The sequence below is a fragment of the Setaria viridis genome, chromosome 6 (genome assembly GCF_005286985.2).
Source record: "Setaria viridis chromosome 6, Setaria_viridis_v4.0, whole genome shotgun sequence".
Lineage (NCBI taxonomy): Eukaryota > Viridiplantae > Streptophyta > Magnoliopsida > Poales > Poaceae > Setaria > Setaria viridis.
The window spans coordinates 32,758,842-32,786,282 of record NC_048268.2 but is presented as its reverse complement, the minus strand read 5'-3'; the positions used below and the strand labels follow the sequence as shown (position 1 = coordinate 32,786,282).

The window sequence follows — 27,441 nt, the reverse complement described above, 5'->3', positions numbered from 1 at the left end:
CTTAAAAACTGTGGAAGAAAAAAAAGCCTGACTTACAGATCAATATGAGGGCCAAAAGCAATTTTGTAGCGCCAGGTGAATCACCATGGATCTGAAGAACTTTTCAGCCTCATGAAATGCAGCATCATTCTCTGTAATTTTTGTCTCGCAATATTCTTCGTCTCTGAAATTATGCCGCTGCTACCATGCCGTAGGGTTTCGCAGTGTCGGTAGCTGCAATTTGCATCTCGATCGACTGTCCGCCCGCCGTTGCTACCACTGATCCGAGAACCTTTCGGCTTCATTGAAACGTAGCATCATATTGTATATGGATTTCCGTCTCCGCTCTTACGCTGCTGCTGCTTGCGCGTTGGATTTACTTGACCGGACTTACACGCTGCCCCCGCGCTCTCCCTGTGAACGCTAGGTACCAATCAATGTGAAACGCGGCATCTGGTCTTCTCTATGTTTTCACCCCTACTTTGCGCTTATATTTCCCTCCCCAAATTATAAGGCGTTTATGCGACGGAACCGTCCAACTTAAATGGCATACGTCTAATCGCTGTCGGAATAACAATTATACAAAACACACTTAAAATAGTATAAGCCCGGTAGTCCGTCGAGTATCCACGACGTGTTTCATAGCCATACATTAGGATCGCTTCCACAAAGGGAAAGCATCAACAAATATTACATTTTTACGTACACACAAGAGGTACGAATTATTACAAACCGTGCAAGTTAGACCATTACTAGGAGTTTTGAACATAAAACCAGTCCAAGGCAAATAATTATACAATTAAGTTTTATTCTAGGGTATTATAGACTCGTAGAACACCCTAGTTCTTCAGGACTTCTTCTTCAGTGGTCCCTTGCTGTGCCTCTGAAAACAATAAGAAGGGATCCCCTGAGTACGAGGGTACTCAGCAAGACTGACCCGACTAGTAGGTTTAAAATACTGTATGATATATGGTGTACTGGCTGACTCACATTTTGCGAAAAGCTTACTATTAGTGGGATCTTAGTTTTATCATTTTATTTCACATTAGTTCTTATCTAACCGTTCTAGGTGAATAAAATATTTTTGAGCAAAAGGTGGAACTAAGTTATATAGCATATTGATTTCAGGAAAAATATTATATTCAACTTGATTACTCTACGATGCTTAAGCGATGATCAAGTGCATTCATAACTGAGAATTGCGGCGTTCCGGACCGATTTACATCCTACAGGAGATACCTTATCACCAGCTATGCACAATGGATCAGGTTGTGCATAACAACCTTTCGATTAGCCGTACCCAAAGATCGAAAATATAACTGCACGAACCCAGGGATGCACCCCCACATGGGACCCCACGTCTGGTCTGATCTCCATGTGAGTTTCAGGCTACGCCCCTGCCTTTCCACTGCACGCCAAACACGGGTAAGAAATATTTTCAATCAGAGAGCCAACTAACCTACCGGGCTTTGCTGGTCCCCAGAGACAGTAAGCAATCAGGTAATATCACTTGATCAAAGGTTAAGACAACGAACGGGCCTTAACCAAATTAACTGAGTAGACAGAACTACCATCCCTATTCTATCCACCTTTCCAACATTTCAAGTTATTTTCCTTGATTAACATGTATGACCAAAATTTACCTTAAAGGTTGAGTAACAAAGTTACTTTAATGGCATCTACGCATTGCTAAGCATAGGATGTTTATTAAAATAAATGAACAGCTGGCAAAGATGTCCTGTAACAAAGTGGGATCATGCACAAAAGTAGATTGCAATCAACTCCTAGACTTAATGCACTCATAAGGAAATAACCAATAATTGGACTCATGAATAATAATTTCTAAAAGTAGATAGGCTTAGATACACCGGAGCTTGCCTTGATCCAAAAAAAGTTAGTATCCACAGAAGATCCTTCCACACAAGGGATCAATTCCACAACCTCTTTAAATTCCTGAGGCTCTTCGGATACTTCCAAGAAATCCACTTCTGGGACTTTTGTGTCTACGATAGGATGCATGCATTAGTTAGAGATGCAAAACTTTTTAAAACAAGATACTATACAACTTATCTTTATGATAAAGTTGCAGGCCAACACTAATCTACCCATAAAGATTAACCCAAAATTTTAATTTCTTTAACTAGCCTAACTTAAACATTTTTTTATTTACAAAAGGTTTATAATAATTTCTAATCTGAAAAGCTTAATTCATATGGATTAATGAATATTTGTGAATAATAAAACATTATTCAAAATTTTATTCATTTCATAAATATTAAGTATTTATTTAAATATCTTAATAAAAAGACATTAATAAATACTAAAATTTTTATTATTTTTATCCTAGGGTTTAAGAATTTTTAATGCATAAAGGAAATAAAATACACTTAATAACATTGGTTTCACTAAATTTGGACAATTCTATAAATTATAAAGAATTAAATAAGAAAACAGGAATTTAAATCTATTTTCTAAAATTAAAAACTAACATTATCCTGAAAACCCCCTTTCCGAACTTTTCTCACACGCCTCTAGCCTACCCCCACTCACTAACGCGCGACCCACGGGTCCACATACCCATCCCCTAGCCTTGACCGAGAGCGGGCCGGCGGTTAACCGCGACAGCTCGCCAGCGGCGGGGACACCTCCACATGACTCGCGACAACCTTCCGCACCTCCTGATGGTGTTCTTGGGGTGGTTGGGTGGATGGCGACGGCAAACATCGAAAGACAGGCGGCAGCAGCCCTAAGGCAACAAGCGACACTAGCAGCTCTACTACGACCTAAGCAGCACAGTGCACCCCTCCACCCGAGCTAACTGTGGCCGGAGCAAGCCCTTCCATGGTGGCGGCCATGGTCGAAGCACGGGGCACAACGACGCAAGTGTTCCGGCCAACCCGACGGAGCTCCAAGCCAACAAGCGAGGCCTACACCATCCTTAGCTCATGCGTGACCTACCCAGACCCTTGGACAATGCTCGGAACTCCGGCACAAGTCATCTCCACAGCGGCACCCTTACCAAAATGAGCGGTGGCCAGAACCGAAGAAGAAAACGGTGGTGACTCGAGGTTGTGAGGACGGTGACTGGACAACGGCTGGCGGGCCTGGGTCAGGAGCTCATGGTGGTGTTTCTGGTAGGGTGGTTTTGCTGGCGGTGGTGGGATGATGGCGGAGTGGACCGGCGATTGGGGAAGGTGCGGTGAAAACATAGCGCACGGTAAACGGATAACTCTCGCCGGCGGGAAGGTAATTTATACGAAAACTTACCGCCCTCTCGACCGCCACGTCCATCCTGCTTGGTTGCTCTCGTGTGACTTGCCTTGGTCGGCGCGTGGCACGGCAGCGCCGCTCTTGACATCAATGGCGAACAACTGTGTGGCACCCGGCCGGCCACGTTCTTCCCTTCTTCTTTCCCCAAAACACCCGAAAGTCAACTCACTTTTGCGACCAATTTGGAATTCAAGCTCCCGGGTATCCTTTAAGCAAAGTTGCAGAGAATCATGTGCTCTACATTTTATTGATTTGCCTCAATTGCCAAAAACTCCATCCCTGTGAATTTTAACTCCAATGTCGGGCTAGGGTTCTATCTGTTAGCACTGAATCGCCCTTCTCCATTCAGTTTTGTCAGACACCACCCGACAGCACGAGGGTCAACTTTGATCCCCATTCAACCATTCAAACTCAATTTTTGTTGCCCAACAACTACTGGATCTTGTTAACCATAGGACAGGGGTTCCATTTTGCATATGAAAGCCCAATTATTACATACAATTTCTTCCAAAATCTCAAGCTAAAAATCACCATTTTGCACTGTCCTTAGGATTGAATGGAGATAGACTTTCAGTTTCTATCAATTAAATTGATAGTGAAGGATTCCAACTTTGAGTTGAAGGATTCCAACTTTGAGCTCCTTGAAAAAATTTGAATCCTTCTCTTTCCTTGTCCAGCTCAGGGTGTTTACTGGTCATCATAATTCACTTGGGATCCAAAGTTTTTCAGAGTGTAAATGAAACATTCTCCAGAATTGAATTTCAAAGTGGCATACTCCACACTGTTTTAGACTTAACTCAGTTCAGTAGCTGAGCTGAAAACTGTACCAATTTCAAACTTTGAACCCTATTTAAAATATGGATTCTTTGTTTTCTCTGGCCAACAGCATGTCCAATAGATTCACTATAGATCAGAGTCCACTTGGGTTCCAAAACATCTCCCAGCTTCAATGAAAATTCTTGCAGAATTTAAATCCAAAGTGGACTAGTTGATACTAATCTCATACTTGTATTTTCAGACCAGGAACAGTACTTCCAAGTCAACCCATCTTTAACTATGAATTTGAGATGCTTATGACTTGAATTTGACTTCCAATTTGATTCTTTTGAATTCTAAATATTTTCAAGGCTTGACTTCATATTTTTGTCAAATTTCTTCGATTTTGGAATCTCAAATTTGCATTTTTGGTCAAATTTGACCTAAAGTTGACTTTGGCCCATAATACCTTCTTATCATCCAAATTTTATCATTAACACTTTAATAGCCATTCCTAAGCTTTAATGACCTGGTTGTTATAGTTTACTTTTGTAATTTCGTATCAGGACTTCAGGATGACAGTACTCATTATCTTCAGTAATGAATTGATGAGCTCATGAAAAATTTCTCAGATGATAGGATGATTGGAATGCCTGGAGCCTTTGGGCAGGTGTATGAGGGAAAGCTAAAAGAGAAGAAATATCCAGACTGCCCTAAAAAAGTTGCAGTGAGATCTCCAAACTCAAAGATGAGTACCGCCTTAAAATGTGTAAGGTAATAATAAATCTAGTTAATGTTTACATTATTATTCTAATTAATCTGAAGATGGATGACTAGATTGGGGTTATGAAATAGAAATTTTGGACATGATGCTCAAAAATATTATGTAAACATCTAAAGGCCTGTTTATTTAAGCTTCCTAGCAACTTCTCAGTGTGAAAAGTCAAAAGCTCAAAGAAATAGTGAACTTCTCGAGCTTCTGAGTTCTAACTTAATGGTATGGTGGAAATTTGAGCTTAGACCTTAGATAGTATTTTTGGCAACTGAGTTCTAGCTTAATGGTATGGTGGAAATTTGCCATTCTGCAAATACAAATGCAAATAGTCATATCACCTGGTTATGGAACTCTCCATTATTTTTGTCAATCTGGATTCTATCATTATGTAAGACGTGCCTAATATGTTTGGCTTTGGCATATCTATAACATAAATTACCATTACATGATCTATAAAATGCTTAAATTTCTTGCCTATACTTTTTTTTATGGCATAAAGCTATCAACAATAAACTGTGGCATCTCTACCATTGCAGCAAGAAGTTGCAGCATTTGGTACAATATCACAAACAAATGTGATAAAATTGGTGGGTTGTACAGATATTGAAAACTATTATACCTGTGTTTATGAAAGAGAAAAGAGGGACTTGAAAGGATACAAGCATAAATAAAATTTATAGCTTGTATATATTTGAGGTTTCAAAATTCTCTAATTCCTTTTATTTTGACTAGTTATCTTGCTGGGAGCAACCTCCAATAAAGTAGAATTGGATGCGCTTTTGATTGGTGCTACTAGAGCATTAAGAGCTGTTCATTTAGCTGAGTTCATCTACTGGGATATACAATCTAGGAATTTGATCCTTATGTGGGTCGGTAGTTTATGTTTTATTGATGAATGCTTTACTTTGGAACGATGCAGACTTTTAACTAACAAATTATGTTGATTTTGGATGGAATGGTTAAAGTTGCTGATTTTGGTCTTACATCAAAAAGAGATCAGAAGATGGTGTACTTTGAGGATAGGAGAGTGAGCATTTTCAGTGTGAACGATACTGGTAAGAAGCTAAGTGCATGTTGTTTCTAAGGTTAATAGAATTTATTGGTCTTCAATTAGTCACAGACATAGATAGTATATAATTAAGTTCATTGGGAGATCATACATAACTTTAGAAGAATGGTGATTGATGAAAAGATTTTTGACATAGCATAAGAGCCAGGGAAAGAGAAGGCCCTAGAATCTTTAGCTACTTTATTAATCAGGTTGTTGGACTTTCTTACATCAGGATTCCTTTTTCATATAATATCTCATGCATATTTCTCAGAATAGTCCTATTCTTTTTGTTTGTATGTGAAGATGTATTTATTGATGTCCATACATTAGTCAGAGGAGGAGCCAAGTTAAAAACTACTCCCTCCATTTATCTTTATATAAGGCATGATATAACTTGATACGGTCTCCCAAATTACACTTTGACCGTTCATTTATCTTATATTATATTTTTTTATGGTTATAAACTTATGATCATTGGAGAGTACATTTGATTATGAATCTAACCATTCCAAGTTTATGTTATAAAAATTAAAAAATATTGGCTAAATTATTGGTCAAAGATTTTAAAGTTTGAATCTTGATATGCATGTGCGGCTTACAAACAAAAATGGAGGGAGTACACTTCATGTAGAGTAGATTCATTGTTATCTTGTAGTGCTAATTATATTTGCCATGTAAGTGTTAGGTTTAGGAAAGCGACATCGGCATATTGGCCATGAAAATGTCATGTGTGTTCTGGTGCCTACTGACACTTCTGAAAACTACAAGCTCATCTTTGTATTGCAATTGAACAGTGGAAGCTAAAGAGAAATATGACGTATTATGCTTTGGAAATGTCATGGAGAACTTGTACTCAATGAAAGGATCGAGTCGAGCCCAACAAGGTGCTCTAGACTTCCATTAGTAGACGAGTGCACAATCAATGAGCCTAATGAGCGCCCGTTAATGGATGAAGTGGTGTCTAAGTTGAAGGTAGGCCTACTGTTTTGATTTTTGAGAACGATGTCCTTATATAAATTTTTTTTGACCTTTGAGAATGTCTTATTAAAAACTTGAGTGAATTCCTTATATGATATCGGAAGATAACTCAATTTTCCTTATTGACATTGAAAATTTTTCCATCCCTAATATGACACCAGGTTCTAACTTTCATTCCTTATTTGACATTTTCAACAGTTCTGACAGTTAACTAGGGCGAAACGATGTCCAAATCACCCCCCCCCCAAAACCATAAACTTTTTGCCGTGATAAAAAATGAAGATAAGCCCATTGTTTCTAAAAATATGCATGTACCTATACAGTTTTAAAATTAAAATCGACCAGATTAAGCTACTTTTGAAACTAATTGGAGTTGTTACAATATCAAAATAATTTTTTATTAAATTAATTCCTAGCATAAGTTGCATTGAGAATTATGAAGAATGTGAAATTTAGGAAATTTTAGAAGAACCCCATATTTCTCTATGCAACTTATGAACGGAAATAATTTTATAAATTACTACATCCCATGTCTTTGAATTACTTTCCCATAATTTTTGGAAAGTATTTGGGTGCCATAAAATTCAAATATGTTTGAAACATAGCCAAATTTGATGAATTTTAGTTTGAAAACTGCAAAGGTATATATGCGTTTTTAACCAAAATGGGTTCATCTCTATTTGTTCTATAACCAAAAAAGGTTTAATGAATTTTGGAGGTGATTTGATATTCATTTCACCCGACTTAACTAATAGAAGAAATGAAAATGTCAAATAAGGTATGAAAGTTAAAACTCGGTGTCATATAAGGGACAGAAAATTTTTCAGTATCAAGAAAGGAATTGAGTCATTCAAATAAGGAATTCTCTCTTTAACTTATGTGTGCAAAATATTATGAAAGAAGATATGAAGATGAAATCAGAATCGAAGCCAAAGATAAGGTACCAGAGTTCTTTCGTGGATTCAATTTTTGGTAGAAAGAAATCAAAGTGAGCGAGTCATACTACTGTAAATAGAGGCAGAGCTGCAGAGGTAGTGAGTTCATTCATTTGTAGTAGTTGTAATAGCCTTGTTAATCGAGGCGGAGGTAGCGAGTCCATTCATTTGTAGTTGCAGTAATAGCCTAGTTAATTGTACATGGTGTTAAAGTACGTGGCGAGATGCATATGTGCATAGCATAGACTATAGTGGGCAAGGAAGGACAAATGCACGCATATCTAATGATACAAAAGTTCTAATGCCTCCTGGCTCTTATGTTTATACTCTTAACATTCCTTTCTTCCTCTCGTACCATGAACCTTGTTGTGATGTGTGCCGTCTCATATCGTAAACCATAACCTAGTGATGTGTTTGCTACTGCGATAGCCAGGAGGAACTACATACCATAAACGGCATGTGACCAGAGTGCCCACAGCCAGGGCAACCATCCACGCTTCTTCCTCCCTCAGCTTTCAGCTCAATTGCTTAGCACAGTAGGGAGCCATATATACCAAGTTTCGATGTAGCATGTCGAAGCGCGCACACCAGAATCCACACATCAGTTTGCTAGAATAATATGGCTACAATAATAATCCACACATCCATAATACAGCTACAATAATAATCCCAGCAACAATAATAATCCACACATCAATAATACGGCTACAATAATAATCCTAGCAGATAAAAGTAACAAAGTTCGCTAGAGCAAGAGCATTGTGATCCACTGGCGACATTTCATTTCACTTCATCTTACATTTTCATTGGGAGTTGCCGATCTCGCTTCGGTGGCTTGACAGAAGTACAAAACTGGGCGAATCATACAGCATGCACAAAGGAGAACATATGCCGTGTTCCATACTCAACACTCAAAGTTTTGATGAATCTATAAGCTGGAAAAGAATACAACAATGGAGTGGACAATCTGGGTCGGATTTCGTGTCATCAGATCCTGGTTCCGCATTTGGCAGCCTAAAACTCTGCTGGAACTGGAAATGCTTTGGTTCTCGGAGCAATGATAGCAATAATCTGTGCAAGTGCAATACCCTCTCCAATTAAAATAGTATGAATCAATGCAGTTAGCACGACCAGTATGTAACCTCTGTGTCAGCATCCAAGACCTGTCAGTATTTTACTCAACTCACTTATGACATCTGTGATCCTAGCATATGACCCTGGGAGGTTTATGGCATGGTATTCTAAAGCCTTCCACTGTGAGATCAAAGCAAAATGTGGGCGCCGGTACATGCTGCTTATGATCTCGAGAACCTTTGTATCAGGAGTAGCCGAGACTAAGTGTGTTAGACCAGCCCCATGAGCCCCTATTACTACTGAAGCCTCCAGGATAGCACGGAGTTGCTCCTTCATGGTCATGTGGGCGAAAAGACCGTTGACAACATTTACTTTGCATTTCAGACCTTTTGCCCACTTTTCAATTGCATCATACACCTCCCGCTCATTGCTTAGTCTGGATTCAACCTTACCACTGTGGCGTGGGTGGGCCAAGTAGTCTTCTCGCCGAACAAAGAGAACATTGAGCCCATTTGATTTTTTGGATGACATGATGTCATCCTGTAGAAGATCAAAAGAAGCTACAATCATCTCTCCAAATTCTGATAATCTTGCTGTTTTCTCATAGTCCGGTTTTCCTCGCAGGGTCTGAGCAGAGGCACCTTCACAACTGAAGCTCTCGCTAAGCCCCTTGAACATGGCAGTCTCATAGCCCAAAGGTGAAAGAATGGCATGTCGGAAACAAACAGGACCAGAGAAGTTCTTAGCATAGGTCACACTTGAAAAAAGTGCTTCCCATGTTTGCTCCAATTGTGCCTGTGGACATAAGGTCACATTGTCACTTTGACAAGAATATACAGAGAGAGAAAACAGAGACAAATCTTAGTATAGACAAAAAAGTTGGCTGCTACCTAGCAGTTGAGTATCACATTAAGTTATGCATGCTAAATCTGAAATAAAATCACATGATGGAGGAGCAATACAATCTGGAAGTTAAGTATGACTGACAAAAGCTTTGGCTGAGGCATCAGGGCAGACTGGGCTAGCTGCCAAAAATATAGATGTGCTATTTTCCACATATTTAGAACATAGGAACTGATTCGTTCAAAAAAAAAAAGAACATAGGAACTGACAGCTCGGGCGAGCGGATCCAGGACTGCTTCTGGTTGCAATTGTTTTCCAAACATGAGAAGCAGACACGGCAAAATAACGAGGAAAAAACAGGAAGATGGCCATGCGCATTATCAATGCATGAACCAAGCTAAAGATCAAGAATACAAAATGTAACCAATGTTGTTTACCCCAATAATAGCTGAAGAAACTGATTGGTTGGCCATAACTCATGCAACAAACAGAATGCATTGAACCAATAACAAAATGCATAGTGCATCTCATACCTTGCAATGGCCATCCACGAAAACTACATTAGGACGGTTTGGTAAATCTGTAACTCTGGAACTAACATATGCACTGTACCAGTCTGTAATTGTGTGGAAAAGGTTTGCATATTCAAAACGAGTGACCAGAAGTGTTGGTTCTTCAACCCACTGCAATAACAAGTGTCATAACACAGTTAAGAAGGAATTACTAAGTTCCAAAGATAAAGGAATGATAAGAAATATAAACACAGGCTCAAAATTATATCATGGTATAATGATCAATGTCATGAGATGAAGCTAAATGCCTGCTTCTACAGGAGTCACATGGTCCTCTGTCAAAAATCTCTAATCCAATAAGAGGCTACAATTTTGAATCTCAAAAGGTATCACCAAGGGCCCTCATTTTGTTGAGTAATACATTTAGATGTTAGAATATGATTCTTTCCATTTAGGTTTCGATTTTGGACATAGATTGGATGCAGAGTTCATATTTAGATCTTATTTCTATTCCTAATCTTGTTAAGATGTAAGCAATAATTCATATCACTGCAGATCTTAATTCTGAATATGTTTCATATTCCTACCTTGCTGGTCTGTTCTTTTTTTTTTGAAGGGCTTGCTGGTCTGTTCTACATCCCAGTCCTCAGGGCTCCTCAGAGTCGACTCACAGTTATTTTAGAAAAAAAGAATCAAATGTGGGCATAAGTGGGCAATTATGTGCTCTGGAGTTAGCCTGAAAAGCCTTAATGACAAGACTTCCATTTGCTCTAAATTTTCATAAAAATATCAAATTAGCTCAATAGTTACATGAGCCCTGGATCGAATAGACTTCCATTAAATCAAACACTGAGCTGACTCTACTCTTCCCAATGCATTGGTTTTCCATGCATGATAAACAAATTTTTTAACAATCCATTTCTCATCAACCAGCAAACCAGCTAGATATCAAGGCAAAGAGTACCTGGGAGCAGTGTAGCTCACCGGGCGGCACAACGCGCGCCGACTCGAGCAGCGCCCTCATCGTGTGCATCTCGATCCCGCCGGTGGGCACGTAGGTGTTGAGGAACGCTGCGTCCACCAGGGGCGCCGCCCTCCCGGCCGCCGGCCCCTCCACCTGAAGCGCGCCGGGCTCGTACTTGGGCAGCTCCTCCTCCTCGGCGCGGCCCATCACCTGCTCGAGGGGCTCCCCGCCGCGCGACATGGCGATGCGCGACGGGTCGAGCCGCACCCGCGCGCCCTCGCAGATCGAGCTCCCCAGCGTCTCGCTGTGGTGGCACCGGAACCACCCGCCGCCCCCGCCGCGCGCGGGGAGGACCTCCACGCGGCGGGAGAAGCCGTTGCCGAAGTAGGCCTCGCAGGTGTGCGGCGGCGGTGGGGGTCCGCCGACCCAGGGGAGGAAGGACGGGAGGCGCGGCCACGGCTTCTGGGAGGACGGCGGCGCCCGGACGCCTTCGTCGTCGCGGACGTCGGTTCGTGGGGTGGGGTCGGGCGGCGACGGGTGGTGGGGATGGAGGAGGAGGTAGATCGCGAAGCAGGCCGCGTAGGCGGCGAAGAGGAGGAGGAGGACCCGCGGGATGAGGCGGCGGAGGCGGTTCCGGTGGCCGTGAGCGCGGCCGGCCATCATCGCCGGCGATCCGCGGGCGTGGCGGCCGCCGGGGAGGGCTCGTCGCCGCCGGGGTCGCCGTAGATCGAGGGGGTGTCGCCGCGTGGGGCTCTCACTCGGTAGCGGTTGCTACGGGGAAAGTGGAAACCGGTTGGGGTCGTTGGGCTGATCGGACGGCTCTGAAGTTGGGTTGTTGTACTTTGGACGGCCGTGATGCGCAGTTCACTCTGTCCCTGTCCTTCCAGTTTGCAAAGCGAGGAAGGCGTCGCCGATCTCACCGAGGCGGCCGCCGGCGAGATCATCACGGAGGTGGGGCGGTGCTCGTAACTGAAGAGCACTGGTAGGATACTCATCTTTCCAACAATTGATCGAAATTTCTAAATTTTGAAATCCGTTCCCTTCGTGTGCTGAAGTTTTGGAATAGGATGCCATTTGTAATGTGAAATCCAATTATATTGCTCTCCCATTGACTTGATTCACCGGGTCAGCGTTTCTGTGCATTTCTATTCCTTTTCATGTCGACTTGTATTGTCTTTTTCGTAGTTTAGGCTTCTGATCAAATCATTGCACTGAATTTCCTTATATTTCCTCTCCGAATTTCAGATTATTGAAATATTCTTAATATAGCCACCAGACATCATTGCACTCTTCAGGCCCAAAGTCTGATCAAATCGGCGCATTTCAACTATATTCACACAGTGGCTGCATACAAATCTTAATCCTTACTCCCTCCGTTCCAAAATGCAGGTCGTTTTGACATTCTTAGGTTCATAAATTTTGCTACGAATCTAAACCTAGTATATATCTAAGTGCATAGCGACATCTACGAACCTACAAAAGCCAAAACGATCTACAATTTGAAATGGAGGGAGTATAACTTACTCTTATACAAATCAGAGAATATTACCCCATAGCCTCAACTAGGAGACAAATGTGACATAAGGAAACTACTGTACAAATAGACTACTGGACCAGGAGAGATGAACAACCCAAAATTTGCATTCGTGCTCCTAGGACCTGCTGTTTGTGCCAAAAATCTGTGATCCTGCATAATCACATAAGCAAGAAGAGCATCAGAACTAAGAAACATATCCCGAATTTCCTGAATAGTTCTTAATGGTGATCTGTGCAGCTGTTACCTAAACTTGGCAGCAAGATTGTCAGAGATGCGATTCCGACAATCTTCAGGGGTAGCCCGGTAGTTACAAGATCCTTGATGGTAATGTGGCCAGTACTGAACCCAACGACGTTTGACGGTGATCCAGTAGGCAACAAGTATGATAGCTGAGCCCCAACTGCTCCAGAAATCATAAGCAACACCGGGTGCACATTGATAGACTTCGCCAACTCCGCGAACAGAGGCAACACCAGCGTCGTGGTTGCATCATCAGACGTGAACTCTGTGATGACAGCAGCAACAACGCAGGCCACAGGAACGATGACCACCGTCTGCGCGTCCTTCAGGAACCTGAGCCCGTCAGAGAGGATATCAGTCAGGCCACTTGAGCTGAAGCCGTCAGCAATGGCGAAGCCTGCGCCGAGGAGGAGGATTATGTCCCACTGGAGCTTCCTGCACTTGTTCCAGTCCATCAGCTTCTCGCCCTTGTTCTTTCCACTTGGGATTACGAAGAGCAGTGTAGCCATCATGATCTGAATTGCAAGCGAGGTGTGAGAGAGGTGATGCATACATAGCTGGATAACTTTGATATCTTTGCGTACTTACGGTGACTGTTCCGTCTCCAACGTTGTTGTGGAAGAGAGCTCCCCACCCAGGTATGTCATCTGTCAGGCTCTTGGTCATCCATAGCACAATTAGACCCTGCAAAATTTATCCATTTCAGTGTGTTCCCAACAAGCAAGTAGTCATTTGAATACAATACAGTGTCAGTCCATCTTTGAACAGAAACTTGATCAGACAAATTCATAGAACATGTGCTGGCAAAGAAATGGAATTTACCCCAAACACAGCCAAGACCATCTTCTCTGCAAAAGCCATTGGACCTGTCATAGATCAGAACAGTAATCTCATGAGACAATTATTCCCTTGATCGCACTGGATTAATGATTGTTTGTTCTATAACTCATGGATTTCAATGTGGTCTACTCAGAGCCAAATGCTGAGACCTTACAGCAATTTGTCTTGATCTGTCACATTGTTAGCATGATGGAAAAAAAAAAATTGGATGATGACGACATCGTTCAACTAGCAATACTATTTTTTACAGTGACAGTCAATGTTCTAGTAAATATGCTGCCTCTCTATCGAGTAAAATAAAGGAAAACTTTATACAAACACCAAAAAAAGTTAGGAACAGAAGTAGTTACCTAACAAGCTGAGCTCTCTTCTCAGATGGCTTCTGTCCAGGTAAGCAGAGAGTGCCTTGCCGGTGTTCTTGGAGCAGTACATGAAGCAGAGGGTGACCCAGAGCGCCACGAAGATGATGAGCGCCATGGGCAGCCCGAAGGACATCCATGAACTGAAGGTGATGGGCTCCTGGTCCGGGAAGTATGTGGACCACATCCCGACCAGGATGATGTTGACGCCGGTGCCCGTCAGCGTCGCCATCCCCCCGATCGCCGACGCGTACACCACGCCGAGCACCACCGCCTTGGAGAACCGCCGCACCTCCTCCTCCTCCTCCTCCTGGCACCCGGGCGCCCCGGCGCCGCCCCGCGGCAGCCTCTGCAGGATCCCCGTCGCCACCGGCATCATCATGACCGTGCACGCCGTGTTGTGGATCCACATGCTGACGAAGAAGGTGGTGCCGGTGATCCCCAGCAGCAGCAGCGGCGGCCGCACCGGGTCCCCGCAGAACAGCGCCGTGATCTGCAGTTTCACGTTTCATCTGTCACGTAAGGAGGTAACTAGCCATGTGGGTAACCATGTATGGATAGCAGCTAGAAATGGCAGGACGGCGGACGCACGTTGAGGGCGAGGCGGCGGTGGATTTGATAGTGCTCGATGGCGAGGGCGAGGATGAAGCTGCCGATGATGAGCGAGATGACGTCGTCCATGTAGGCCTTGGCGACGGCGTCGGCGCCGGCGACGCCGAAGAGCGGGAAGAGGAAGAGCGGCGCCATGGAGGCGACGGCCAGCGGCACGGCGCCGGTGACCCACCAGAGGAACACCCACGCGAGCACGGCGAGCATGTTGCGCGCCCCGCGGTGGGCCGGGCCGAGGTCGACGAGCGCGCACACGGCCGCGCACGCCGCGGGGCCCGACGCCACGGCCGGGTACCTGTGCGCGAGCACCGCGCGCACCCACGCCGCCGGCCGGTCCTTCCTGTTGGCCCCGTCGTCGCGCCCGGGCGGCGGCGGCGGCAGGAGCAGCGGCGCCTCCACGTCCTCGGACGACGAGCTCCCTCCGAAGCTGCCGTGCTTGTCCATCGCCCGCGGTGACCGGCCGGCGGGCCGGGCTCGGCTGATCGGTCGGTCGGCCGATGGGTGGTCGCTGCCCGGCTGTTCTGAGGCGTGGAGGCTGCGTCGAGCTCCCTCGCCGTGGCTGGCTTTATATCCGCGCGCGCGCCGCGCGGAGCTTAAATAGCCGGAGAAGCGTGCTGATCTGGCTGTGCAAATCGCCACATGAATCGCACGGAAAATTTGCCCGGCGAATCACACACATGAATCGCGCAGAAAACTTGCTCACCTCGGCTGGCCAGGCAGCAGGACAAGCCGGCGCGGCGCAGCCAAATGTGGGGCTGTGTGGGCCAGGAATTCGGGAGGCGACCGGCTAAGTGTCCACGTGGCGGGATGGTCCCACCAGCACACGCGCCACGTCGGACGTTTCGGATCGACCCGAATCCGCGAGGACAAGGCAACACGTAGTTTTTATACCTGGCATGTCGCATAAACACTAGATATAAAACTATATTAGCGTTTTTTCAAAATAAAGTATCAACCAATCCTCTCTCCTTTCCTCTCCAATCCTCCTTCCTTATTTTTTGATTTGTGTGTAGACATGATTTCTTGCATGAGAAACCATTTCCTTCTCTCCCTTCATTAACTCTCATGCCACATCATTTTTTTACATGGCATGCTATTTAATGCTATAGAAACTATCTTAGTCACTGGTTTGGGACTGCCTGGCAATGGGCAGCAGCAACTGCGTGATTCTGAATCCGTGGTCTCACCGCGATGGTTTGCCATGTGTTAGGCCTCGTTTATTCCACGAACTAAAGTTTAGTCCCTGTCACATCGAATGTTTAAATACTAATTAGGAATATTAAAAATAGACTGATTACAAAACTAATTGCACATGGAAGCTAATTCGCGAGACGAAGCTTCCATCTGTATAATTAATTTTATAATTAATTTATATTTAATCCTTCGTCACAACGTCAAACACCCCCTCAGTTATGGCAGGGCCGCCGCGGCGCGTTGAGCGGACCTGCTCGATTGGGCGACGCATGCGGCGGACACGTGCCCATCGGAGAGATCCTTTTACGGTTTTTGCGTTTATTTGCAGTAACCTAGGACGCGTCAAACACAGTGTCCGTCCGGCCCCTCGACGCGATCCGTCTCGATCTCCAGAAAATTCGGCGTCGACGACGACTGAAGCACTAGGTTCCAGTACGTAAGAGCTTATCGCCACCACGAGTATGAGCAACGTATCCAAATATCTTGCGATTCCTTTCGCTCCCGTGCATGCACCAACCTAGATCATAGTCCATAATGCAATGAAACTATCTGAGCTAATGTGGACACGGACAGGCCGGCGTCGACCGGTCACCAAACGCGCGCCACAAGCTCATCCTACGTGGCCCCGGGGTGTGGGCAAGCAATCAAGGGTCGCCGGCCGCCGTGCAATCATCGGAGCCATGGTCGGGGGCCACGCGCGCACCGTATCGTCTCCATCTTGATCTGCCTGCCAATTGGCCGGCCGCGCACCGCTCCCATCAGCTCAGCGACGCTACGCCGGCAGCACGCGCGGCCCCCACCTCCGGAAAATATCAGTCCGGACCCGCCTCGCCGCGCCGTGGAGGCGCAGACGACGGCGACGCAGCCGGTGCGGTGGTGCCTGACGCACCCGCGCGTTCTCGGCGGCGTCGCTGCCTTGCCCACGGCGTGTGACGCCTCGCTGTTCCTGACGCCAGCTGGCCGGAGGCGAAGAGGGCTCGGTCGCGTTGGGGCTTTTGTTCCCATCTCGCTGAGATGGAGATGAGAATGCTGAGATGCTCGCAATTCGGCAGCGTAACCGCTCCCGGATCGAGCAAGGCCACGTCACTGTTGGCCTTGCGCAATGGCGTTCGCCGTCGAGCATCTTTGCGTGACAGGCGACATCGGCCCAGATCTCGCTCTCCTTCCCCGGTTTTGGGTCGAGAATCCCTGCCTAACCTCGCATCTCTTGTTCCAGTATGCCGCTGCAACGCAATCATGGAGCACCTGCTCGCTAGGGGAATCTGCGGCCGGGCTCCACCTCAACGCCACACCGCTCCGATATTCTGGGACGAACGAGCGAGCTTGCTCGATCAATGGTCCATCGTGCCGTGGTCCCCGCGGTGTCTGCTGGCCTGGCATTCCCGCCCGCGAGAGCTAGCTTGGTTCTCGGTTACGTGTCTCCCCCGGGGCCGTTCCAGAACGTTCCGAGCCTGACGGGGCACCATGGACACAACGGCTGGATGATTCGATCCGCGCCATCTGATCTGACGCCCGGTGCGGCTGCGCCCGACACGGTGGTCAATCATGCAGCGGCGTGCAGCCGTGCCGGCTCCGTCTCGTCGCCACCAACCAGCGCCAGCGCGAGAGACCTCGGCCTCTGAGACACGGACATGTTCCAACACCAGATCTGATTCCCGGTCGAGGGAAGCTCAGCCGGTCAGCCAGCCAAGACGGCAACACTTTGCGAGCGGCAATGGAAAGTTGAAAGCCACACGCAGGATGCTCTGTCCATCAACGTAAAAGTTTGAACCGTAACATCCCCATACCATACGTAAGAAGTAGTACTGTGATTAATTTGGACTCGCAACAAATCGCATGCTTGTTGAAAACGTAGAAACGCAAGACGCAGCGCACACCGCACAAGGCTACAACAAAAGCATCCGATCTGGCTTTGAAAAATCGGGAAAGCTTTCGGCATGAGTTGTGGCCTTGTTGCCCTGTCCTCGTCAAGCTGATTGATTTTCTCCGCTCCGCGGAGCGATAAGGTGGTGTCGACGGCGAGCGAAATGAAAGTTTACCTGTTTGTGCATTGGTTGAGGCCGTTGCTGTGGCCAACTCCTTGCGGAAATTCAAAAGTAGCATACTTTCTTTTGAAAATTGCAGTCTCAGTTACGCATGTTGTTTCGAGCTTAGAAGCATGCAGCAGTGACAGCAATTGACACAATTGTACCTTGACTACAGTATCTTCTTGCTAGGCTTTTATAGTAGCTGGAATATTTTGAGCGGTTTATAAGGGGTAAACGCGCCTGCCTTGCTTACACAGGAACTTCCTTTTGAATCGAGGCCACCCCCCATTTCCATTACTTGAAGTTTTGAACGGAAATTTCAGAGTCTGGGTACCTAGGCAAACGACCTCGCACAGAAGGAAAACCAACGCCCCCAGTTACAAGTCATGCACGGAAGGCACCTACAAAGTTTTAACATGCAAGATACTGCAGACCCCCTCTCATTCTCTCCAGGCAAAAGATTTTACATCCTGACAACCCATATTCAGGCGTCACGCCATGCGTCCTCCTCCTCTGGGTTTGCATCTTCAATCTGCAGCAGTCTTGGTGCTTCCACAGGATTGAAGTCAGTCAAAAACTAGAGCGGCAGAGCCTATACTAACACTTACGAACATCTTTAAACACATGTTCCATGTTGTAGTCTAGAAACCTTAAGGTCTCATCAGCATCCTCCACAAGATTCAGTCGCTGTGCTGAGAGGACAAGCTCCTCTTCAGAGCATTGGGTAGGTCCAGCACAATGTCCGCGTACGCTGAAACACAGAACAGGAAGGGAGGAAACAGATAAGAACAAGTTCCGCACAAAGCTATGTACACTATATGGCAAGGTGGAAGACAAGGGGCAGGATTGGGACCTTCTGGTAGGCACAAGGTCTTGAGTGCTTCCTCGGCGTATGGAAGGCGAAATGGTACCAGCTGCGCAGCTGACGTGCTGCTGCTTCGTGTGGATATTCTCTTTGACGAGCGAAGCGGCCAAGCCAAGACCCTTGCCTGACTTGGCAGGGTCAGAATTAGATCCGAATATCGGATACTGACTGTAACCTTGCTGCTCAAGTGGCAAACAGGTGCACGTTTCAGTATCTAGAAGAGGTAAAACATGCAGCTTACATATGCTAAAGCCAGGGGCCAATGAAAATTGAGGGTAACAGTCAGCACGTTTAAAATAAGTAGGCAGCATTCAAGATGGTGCTAGCAAAAGAAAAATGAAAGACTGCTAGTTGTAGATATTCTACAAGGCTGTACTCGAAACATAACAGAACTTGACTGATGCAAATCCTAGCTTTAGCAGTTATTATCCTTACCACTCAAAATCCTCCAATACGAACTCTATCAAATTGTAAGGAAGACTGTGAAACAGTTCGCCAATTTGGTTCCCATAGAGCTCCTTGATAAGACGGACCTTGAACATCAAATAGAAAATTATAATTAACAATCTGCTGTCAAACAAAACACATTGCAGTAGCTGTATGGCCTATCCGTCTTCAGCTTTCACATGAGCCTACTAACAATCTTTACAGCCAAAAATTCTAAAACAGTTGGTAGGCCAAATTATAGAATGCATCCTGGGCAAAAGGAAAAAGGGATGCCATGACTCATCACTCATCTCTATTCTTTTCTAATACAGGTTTACGATTTTAGATATTGGAACAGAACCAAAAATCAACCAGTACAACGGATTGGTCAATTTATACACAGTTAGACATGAGCAAAAATTGAAGATTCATATGCCATACACAGTGGCTAAATGCACATATATATGTAGAACAAGAACACTAAAAAACCGAAGTCCAAATATACATAAAATGCTCCCAACTATGGAGAACAGAGATCTGGTATAGTTATTCATTTCTGAAACTAATAACTGCAACAAGTGTCATAAGCTGCTGCCTGGCCAAGAGTTTGCACTAGACACTAGCCTAGACAATAAACATCTTAAATCTTTCTACTCAGGTGAACATGGACAGAGACAACTCAGTTGAACAGACCATATCCATATGCCTCACCTAAACTAGATCGTTTGAACAAGATAGAGCGCAAGTCAAATTACTGTAGCAGAGGTGAATAATAATTTTCTTATGTAATTTCTAGCATTACACAATATAATATAAGGAATTTTGAATATAAAAATTACAGATAAGTTACATGTGGGAGTGACTCCTAATAACTGATAGCCTGATACTGACCTGCTCTCTCCTGTCAATATAAGCCTGTAAAATTTCTTCAAGATGATCAATAAATTTCTGTAAGGGAAAGCATGTTAGCACATAGAACTTTACACACAATTCCTATAGTAAAATAAACCGCTGTCAGAAAACATACAATGGCATTAGATGACAGAAGATCACTTTCCAATTCACGTATGGGCAGAAAGAATGGTAAGGTGTGCTCAATCACAGTCATCTTTTCCAGGAATGATTTGCTTACCAAAACACAATGAAATATTTCGCAAGGCTCACCTGCAAAATGCACAATTGCACATGTTGATCTACTATGTGAAATCATGTGTTTGGAGATAGAGATGTATCATGTCTCTTTCAACCTTTTTGAGCTAAACTAGTTGCTCCTATCAGTCAGAATATCACAGGTCTGCATGTGCATAGTGCAAAAAATTATGCTATAGTTTAAAGTGAAATTTGCCATAGTTTGCTACACACTGGAGTCTCCACAACTGCTTGCTATGTCCAACAGAAACATTATGCATCTTAAAAAGTTTCAAATAAGAGAAGCCATCTACTAGCGTGAAAAAATGGAACTAAAAAATTAAGGGTACTCACCAGCAAAGAATGTCTCATACTGTATGCCAATTCTTGCTCCATCCAAGCAATAGATAACCTATTAAAATGAAGAGATTTAGTTTTGATACGCTAGAATAACTGACAGATTAAGGAAAACTAAATCTAGCAATCCTAGTCTTTACCCATGATGAGACTCTCATATGGAAAACAACAATAGCATGATGGTGCAGCATAACATGTGTTTTACGCTAATTCATAAGGGCATCACAGCCATGTACGAGCTGGCATAATTTATAAGGCAGCTGAAAGTCCACAAATGACAAATAGATTGGTTGTGGTGGTAACTGATAACCAGTATAGAAGGTTATGCTAATTCTAGTCACAGAAAAAAAAATTCAACTCATAAACACCACTACCCACTACCCAGTGGCGGATCCAGCTCATGAGGTTAGGAGGGGCTCTTTCTTCTTCTCCTTCCTTCCATCCCTTACCTTCTTCTTCATTCTTCCTAAAAAATCAAGGAGGGGCTAAGGGGGGGATCCATTGTCCGAGCAGCGGTGGTGGTGGGGGGGGGGGGGGGGGGGGGGGCGGGGGCGGGGCGGCCTGAGCCCCGCCCGCCCCACCGCTAGATCCGCCCCTGCCACTACCCAGCCAACACAATCACTGGCTAGTATATTGCGATGACAAGGGCCATGTAATATGCCACTAAATCCCAATCCCAACTTAGCCATCTCTTATTGCTGTAGAGCTAAAATTGAACAATTATAGTGCATGAGGAAATAACAAAGGCTAACCCGAGCAAATCAACCAGGAGAAAAAAAATCCTACCAAAGCAGCATAAAGCTAGATAGAAGCAAGTCAATCCTGCATGCTAAGCAGATAAAAAGCTAGATTAAAAAAGTCAATGGTCTGGAGAGCATGTCACCTTATCTCTAATCCTATATGTAGTCTTTGATTGAAATGGAAGATCTGCTGGAACATTTACTTGGTTAGCCATGGCCTTCCTGTCAGCCTCCATATGGACCTGGTCTACGTGAACACGAGATTGAGCAAACTCAACAAAAATTCATAATTCACAGAAGGTGCATGAAAATGAGAAAATTAGGCAGTTGAATCACATTAAATACCTTTTCACGGATGGTAGCCAGCAAACCATCATTCCACTCATCATCATCTATTGAAATCTCTACAGAAGGCCAAAAAAAGGTGTTGGCAATTCTCCAAGAGAACAATAAGATTCAAAGCACAACAATGTTGTGATGCTGGTATTAGAATGTTAAATGCTACATATAGTAAAAACCAAGCACGATGATTATGCCAGCAGTACAGAGAATTACAAGACAAACCAGCAAACAAGCAAGGCATATTATTAGCCTATCCTACTGAACTACACTATGCATTTAGTTTCTTTTGATAAATGGCCATTCGCAATTCTGCCCCAATTTTATTTCTAACTGCATGTTTGCCCTCCTTTTTCAAGTTTGCACCATTGCCCTACTTTGACCAAGACAATGCACCAATGGCCCTTGTGTTGCTATCAAAAAAGGCAAAAAAAAAAAACAGGGGCAATAGTGGGTTGACTTGGAAAAGAAGGGGTAATGGTGCAAAGCTTAGAAAAGGGGGACAAACATGCAGTTAGAGTTCAGGGTACTTATGCAATCATCCCGATCAAAATGAATTTGTGTAGAGGTCTGATACCTGCAGGAAATGTGACAAAACTATCCTAGCCTGCCCAACACTAATGTGTTGCTAAGGCTTCCTTCCACCTACATGCACAACTATGCCTTGCCAACAATATTATTTTCAGAGCCAACTTTTTTTCTTTCTCGAACATGCAGGAGAGCTGCGTCAGAGCCAACTTTAAGTGTTGTAGAAACCTGCCTGCAATATTATATCCAGACCCAACTTGAAGAAAGCATATACCTTTAGGCCTAATCAATGGACAACACTGATTTGTATTCCAACATGGAGAGTTTATGATATAGAGTATAGACCTATAGTTGTTGATCTCTATCTCTGTGATCTACAGATCAAACCCAGCTAACTCAAAGGTCCAAACCATCTAAAGAAAGTTACAATTACAGCACATTAACACAGTTTGTTCAATGCATCATGCCTTCCATTTATAGCAGCATGATGCTTCTGTTCATCGAACAGCTTGCACCACTTCAGTTGCAGTAAAGAACTTCTCAAATAAGGTATTCAGTACAGTGGTATTGTGCATCCCAAACCCAGAGATATTCAAAATGAAATCATAGGTAGTGTGCTATTAAATTTTTTTACCAGTCTGTTGAACTGATCAGCACCAAAGAAACGCACTGTCAAAATTTATCAGCAACATGAGATTCAACTGCACTGTCAGAACATGAAAGTTCAAACTTGAAACCTATGATGGAAGTTCTAATTGAACAAATATTCGCCAAATGATCAACAAATGCCTTTTCCTAAACTGTGCAGGATCTATCTAGGTTAGCAGGTAAAATAATCTATTCAACACTTCTTCTCAGAAGTAAACAGTTTGTTTTAAAAATGATATGAAGCATAGTTAATAGTTTCATCTTGCCATAAGTTCAAGGGAGACTGATACATGTGAAAGGGTATTATTAGCTCACACATGCCCTATATCCACATACATACTGACAAGCTTACTTCCAAAAGAACTAGATAACAAAGATCCAATGTAGTATTGCAAAGTGTACCTTCAGTTTGAGCAGCTCGAGCAGCCTCAAATTCTTTCTGAAGATGCTCAAAAATCAGCTTATCGGAATCCCTAGAATAAGAAATTAAGATGTCAAACAGTTTCACAAAGTATCAAATTTCTCAGAACATGAGCTGAATGCATTACACAACAAGCAGTGAAGGAAAAGAAATGAGGGAAATAAGAAATCCAGTACAAAATGCCCACAGCTAAGTAGCTAACTTCCAAAAGACTATCAAGAATATGGCTAGAGGTACATTGATACAAAAAAAAAATCCTACGAATGACAGATTAGAGGGGATGTGTTTTGAGTAGCAGTACTCATCTGACAATACAAAGTATTTACTCTACTATAGATGTTAAAATATCAAATAGAAAGTAGTGGGATCTTTCTGCAGAAGATAACATTCCTTGGGCTAATGCCAACAATGCTACAATCATTAGCCTCAGGAAAGAAGCCCACTAGAAAACGATAGCATTAGCATTGCAGCATTAGAAAGCAAACTAGGCTTATTTATATAACTGAAATGCAGTAATGTTCTTTTTTAATTTTTCTGGAAGATTGAGTATCAGGAATTTCATGAATGAGCTAGCGGCACACTTCAGTAAATCAGTAAAGATACAAATACATTTACATAAATTTAGTACCGATAAACTTCAGCTTCTCCCTTTCTTTTGCATTCATGGTTCTAGCAAACACTAAAATTCATTTTGACTAGTTTTCCTACTACAATTTGAGCACCATCACAAGAGGTGCAACAGTTTGTAACAGATTTAGAAAAATACAGTTGAATTGAGGCTGAACAGTGGAGGAAGAAGGAAAGGAGAAAAAGGAAACAAAAGTTATTAGCTTGCAGTTTGCAGTAAGCTCTCAATTTGAATAAAGAAACAAGAATTTGCTATTGTAATACATGGCAAAGGACCTAAACAATAAATCGATAATTATCTTAAATAGTAAGCTGGTCTGCATCTATGAGAAGTTCTCGCAAGGTTAAAGGAGTACCGCGAAAGGCGATCTTTCAAATCTTCATGCCTTTTGAGGATGTTTGATACTGCAAAACCAAAAGGTCAAAATACTAAGAGTTAAGACAGCACATTTTACCTGCTTTATTGCATTCCTATAGAATAACTAAGCATGTGAGGGGTAGAATGCACCCTTCATGATACGAATAATGTTCCAAGGGAGAGAAAGAAAAAGGTTCTTACGCCTTGCCCGTGTGGTCTCGAGTTTTGCATCTTCATCCCTTGCATAAGTCTGTGGCAAGTGAAAGGATAGGTGGAAGAACTCTTAACACCCCAAGAGAATATCCATAGAGTACTAAGAAGAAATCAGACAGATAAATGATAACATACCAATTCCGATAATGAGTGATGGCGCCTCCTTAGTTGCTCAACGTTCTGCAAATATGAAAACATTAAGGTGTTGTTATGTTCAAGAACATTAACGTGACTGCCAACTCTGGTGGTGGAATAACTCCCATATTTTCTTGTTTTACTTTCTGTTGTTAGGAATCCTTTGCCTTACAGTACTCGTCAGAGTTCCTGTCCTAATTATTTCCTTTTTCGTTTTATTTCACTTTGCTTAATTGGGGGAAATTGTACTGTTCAATGTTCATGTTGAAATCGTTTTTTCCTCACGAAGCAATTCCATGGTTGGTTAAGATCAAAACATTCATTCAATTCTTTGGATATAATAAAGTGATGTTTACACATATGCCTTATTTTGTTAAGTCATCTATTCCTTATTCCCAGCCTGGTATTATAATGTCATTTTTTTCAAAATAAATAAGGAAAAACATTCTAACAACAGAAAGTAAACCAATATTGCTCACTGATTTGTTCGTACCAAAACGGCAGCACCGCTTGAACTCATGAATCCGCAGTAGAGATATCAAATTGCAAGTTTCTACATGAACACACACCCAACGCACCGGTTAGCTATCTAATTTCAGAAGATGGAGTGGTACTAAAAATAAAGAAAAACGGTGTTGGCAAAGAATGCGTCACCTGAGGACGAGTGTTCTGCTCTGCTGCTGCGATGTGCGTCAGTTGCAGTGTGGAGTCCGCGTGGTAGAGGCGGGGCCGACTCTGTGGGCGCCGGCGGAGCCAGATAGCGGAGCTACCGTTAGGAGTGGACAAGCGCGCGGCGATGACGGTGCCGCAAGCCGCGGGCTGGAAGGGAGAAAGGGGCCGAGCGTGCCGCGTGCGGCTTGCGTGGATCCGCACCGCCGCCGCTGGTGCGGCTGCTGAATCAGGGGAGGCGGGAAAATGCGATAGGGTTAGGGCGTGGCGGAGGGCCGGACCGGAGGCAGGCGATGGCTGGGCCGTTGCGGAGGCCAGCGCGCGGCGAGGGCGTGGGGGACGCCGTCACGCGGAGCGTGCTGCAGCGGCGGTGTTGCCGGGATAGAAATAGGCACTAAAATCTTAATTACATTTTTAGTAAAATTTTAAATTGTACTTTTAGAAACAAGGTTTTCATATCTTCGTATAAGGTAAAGTATAAAAAGTATAATGTTAGAAAATTTAAGAAAAGTCAGTTTCAGAAACACTCTACAATACAAATGGTACTCCCTCTCTCCCTCCATTCCAAATTTCTACGGTGTACAAGTCTAGCATGATCTTTGACTAGAAGCACGCGTAGACTAAGGGTCAGTTTGGCACGACTTCAGCTTCTCTGAAAACGGCTCTGACTCTGGCTCCTCTAGTGGAGTGGCTTTTCTGGTAGAACTGAAGCCCTTTTGTAAAATTGTTTGGCAAAACGGCTCTTCCTCGTAGTTTAAAATGGTTAGATAAGAGGAAGTACCCATAATACATTTTCCTTTTCTTTTTTTTTCTTTTCTTTCTATTTATTTTCCTTCTTTTCCCTTCCTATTTCTTTTCTCTCCTCCCACTGCTGGCCTCCCATTCTTCTCTCTCTTCCGGTCTTCCCTATCCATTCTCCCCCACCGCCCAGCTCCCGGTCTCCCGCGGCCGGCCTCCACCTCCCGCAGTCGCCGTCGACCACCCCTTAGCCGCCTCCGCCCCCACCTCCCGGCCGTTGCCGTTGTCTGCCTCCCGTCATCGCCGACTTCTACCTCCCGCCCATCTCCGCCCCCGCCATCGCCGTCGGCCGCCGCCCGCCCGGAGGCGCCTCCGCCAGCCTACGGGTCCTCCCCCGAGAGGGTGGGAAACGAGGAGAAGGAGCCGCGGGAGCCTGTTTTTTGGCTCCGCCTCCTCGAAACGGCTCCTGAGAGCGGGATTCGCGGGTCTCCGCCGGCGCAGCCGGAGCCATTTCGGGCGTCCCGCACCCTTTGGCAGGGCTTCGGGAGAAGCCGCTCGAGGAGCTGCTCCCGGAGCCCCGCCAAACGGGGCCTAATCTGGTCGGTTAATAACAATGTACAAAATAGCGGGTTACAGGATTTAGCGTAGAGTTATGCTCAACCGCTATAGCCCACTATAGCGCCGCTACAGCCCGCTAATTAGTACAATATTGTTGTAGCGGCAGCTAGCAGCAACCGCTATAGCGCTCGCTATTTCGTACATTGGTTAATAAAATGGATGCACAACTAGTCTTTTGGAAGTGCTCATAATTGTAGGATTGCGTGTGTATTCATAGGGTTGAGTGTGTGTGCGTGTATATGATAATGTGTTTCGAAAAAAAATATAGGTGCACAACTATAACCATTTAGCTAAATGTTTTACTACATGAGGAATTCTTCCAAACAAGATAATGAAAATAAACAGTTTCAATAGAAACTAAACATGCGTAATATGTAGGAGACATACTTTGTATTCCTCGTCCTACCTTGAATATTTTTTTTTATTTTTAACCATTCTTATTAATATTTTAAAAATACTTATATGAAATAAAAATTTTAATAGAAAGCACGGGGCATAGTAGCGTGACTAGAAAGCTCTATTGCGCCAGATGAATCGCTGCGATAAAATCGCTATGTTAGTGCGGCTCCTTGATCCATGCTAGTTTGGCATGTGCGTGTGTGGTATCCTAAGCGCTAACGGTCGGTCAGATACTGTTTAAAACACCTAATTAAAAGGGTTAAAGTGCTAGACATACAATTAAACAAAA

The 27,441-nt window shown here is 44.2% G+C and overlaps 3 protein-coding genes across 4 annotated transcripts; all 3 read right to left on the bottom strand.

Annotated features, from left to right (window-relative positions):
* Nucleotides 1-8,349: 8,349 nt before the first annotated feature.
* LOC117860921 (beta-1,2-xylosyltransferase RCN11) lies at nt 8,350-11,943 on the bottom strand. The gene is made up of 3 exons (XM_034744355.2): nt 11,138-11,943; nt 10,195-10,344; nt 8,350-9,613 (listed from the first exon to the last, which is right to left on the bottom strand). Exons 1-3 carry the CDS (start codon nt 11,798-11,800, stop codon nt 8,894-8,896), a joined length of 1,533 nt encoding a protein of 510 aa, XP_034600246.1. The 5' UTR covers nt 11,801-11,943; the 3' UTR covers nt 8,350-8,893.
* A 499-nt stretch (nt 11,944-12,442) lies between these two features.
* On the bottom strand, nt 12,443-15,384 carry LOC117860920 (tonoplast dicarboxylate transporter). The gene is made up of 6 exons (XM_034744354.2): nt 14,705-15,384; nt 14,105-14,606; nt 13,737-13,780; nt 13,503-13,598; nt 12,919-13,429; nt 12,443-12,824 (listed from the first exon to the last, which is right to left on the bottom strand). Exons 1-6 carry the CDS (start codon nt 15,164-15,166, stop codon nt 12,790-12,792), a joined length of 1,650 nt encoding a protein of 549 aa, XP_034600245.1. The 5' UTR covers nt 15,167-15,384; the 3' UTR covers nt 12,443-12,789.
* Nucleotides 15,385-18,204: 2,820 nt separating this feature from the next.
* On the bottom strand, nt 18,205-25,751 carry LOC117861487 (uncharacterized). 2 transcript variants are annotated; one of them, XM_034745054.2, is made up of 14 exons: nt 25,383-25,751; nt 25,222-25,281; nt 24,729-24,773; nt 24,582-24,630; nt 24,379-24,427; nt 23,377-23,447; nt 21,805-21,863; nt 21,603-21,701; nt 20,717-20,774; nt 20,367-20,398; nt 20,126-20,182; nt 19,244-19,341; nt 18,797-18,987; nt 18,205-18,694 (listed from the first exon to the last, which is right to left on the bottom strand). In XM_034745054.2, the coding sequence occupies exons 2-14, from the start codon at nt 25,246-25,248 to the stop codon at nt 18,624-18,626; spliced, it is 906 nt and encodes a 301-aa protein (XP_034600945.1). In that variant the 5' UTR covers nt 25,249-25,281; nt 25,383-25,751; the 3' UTR covers nt 18,205-18,623. The 2 variants fall into 2 exon arrangements, with proteins under 2 accessions (XP_034600945.1, XP_034600944.1); XM_034745053.2 differs by having other exon boundaries at nt 20,262-20,398; nt 25,383-25,748.
* Nucleotides 25,752-27,441: the final 1,690 nt, after the last annotated feature.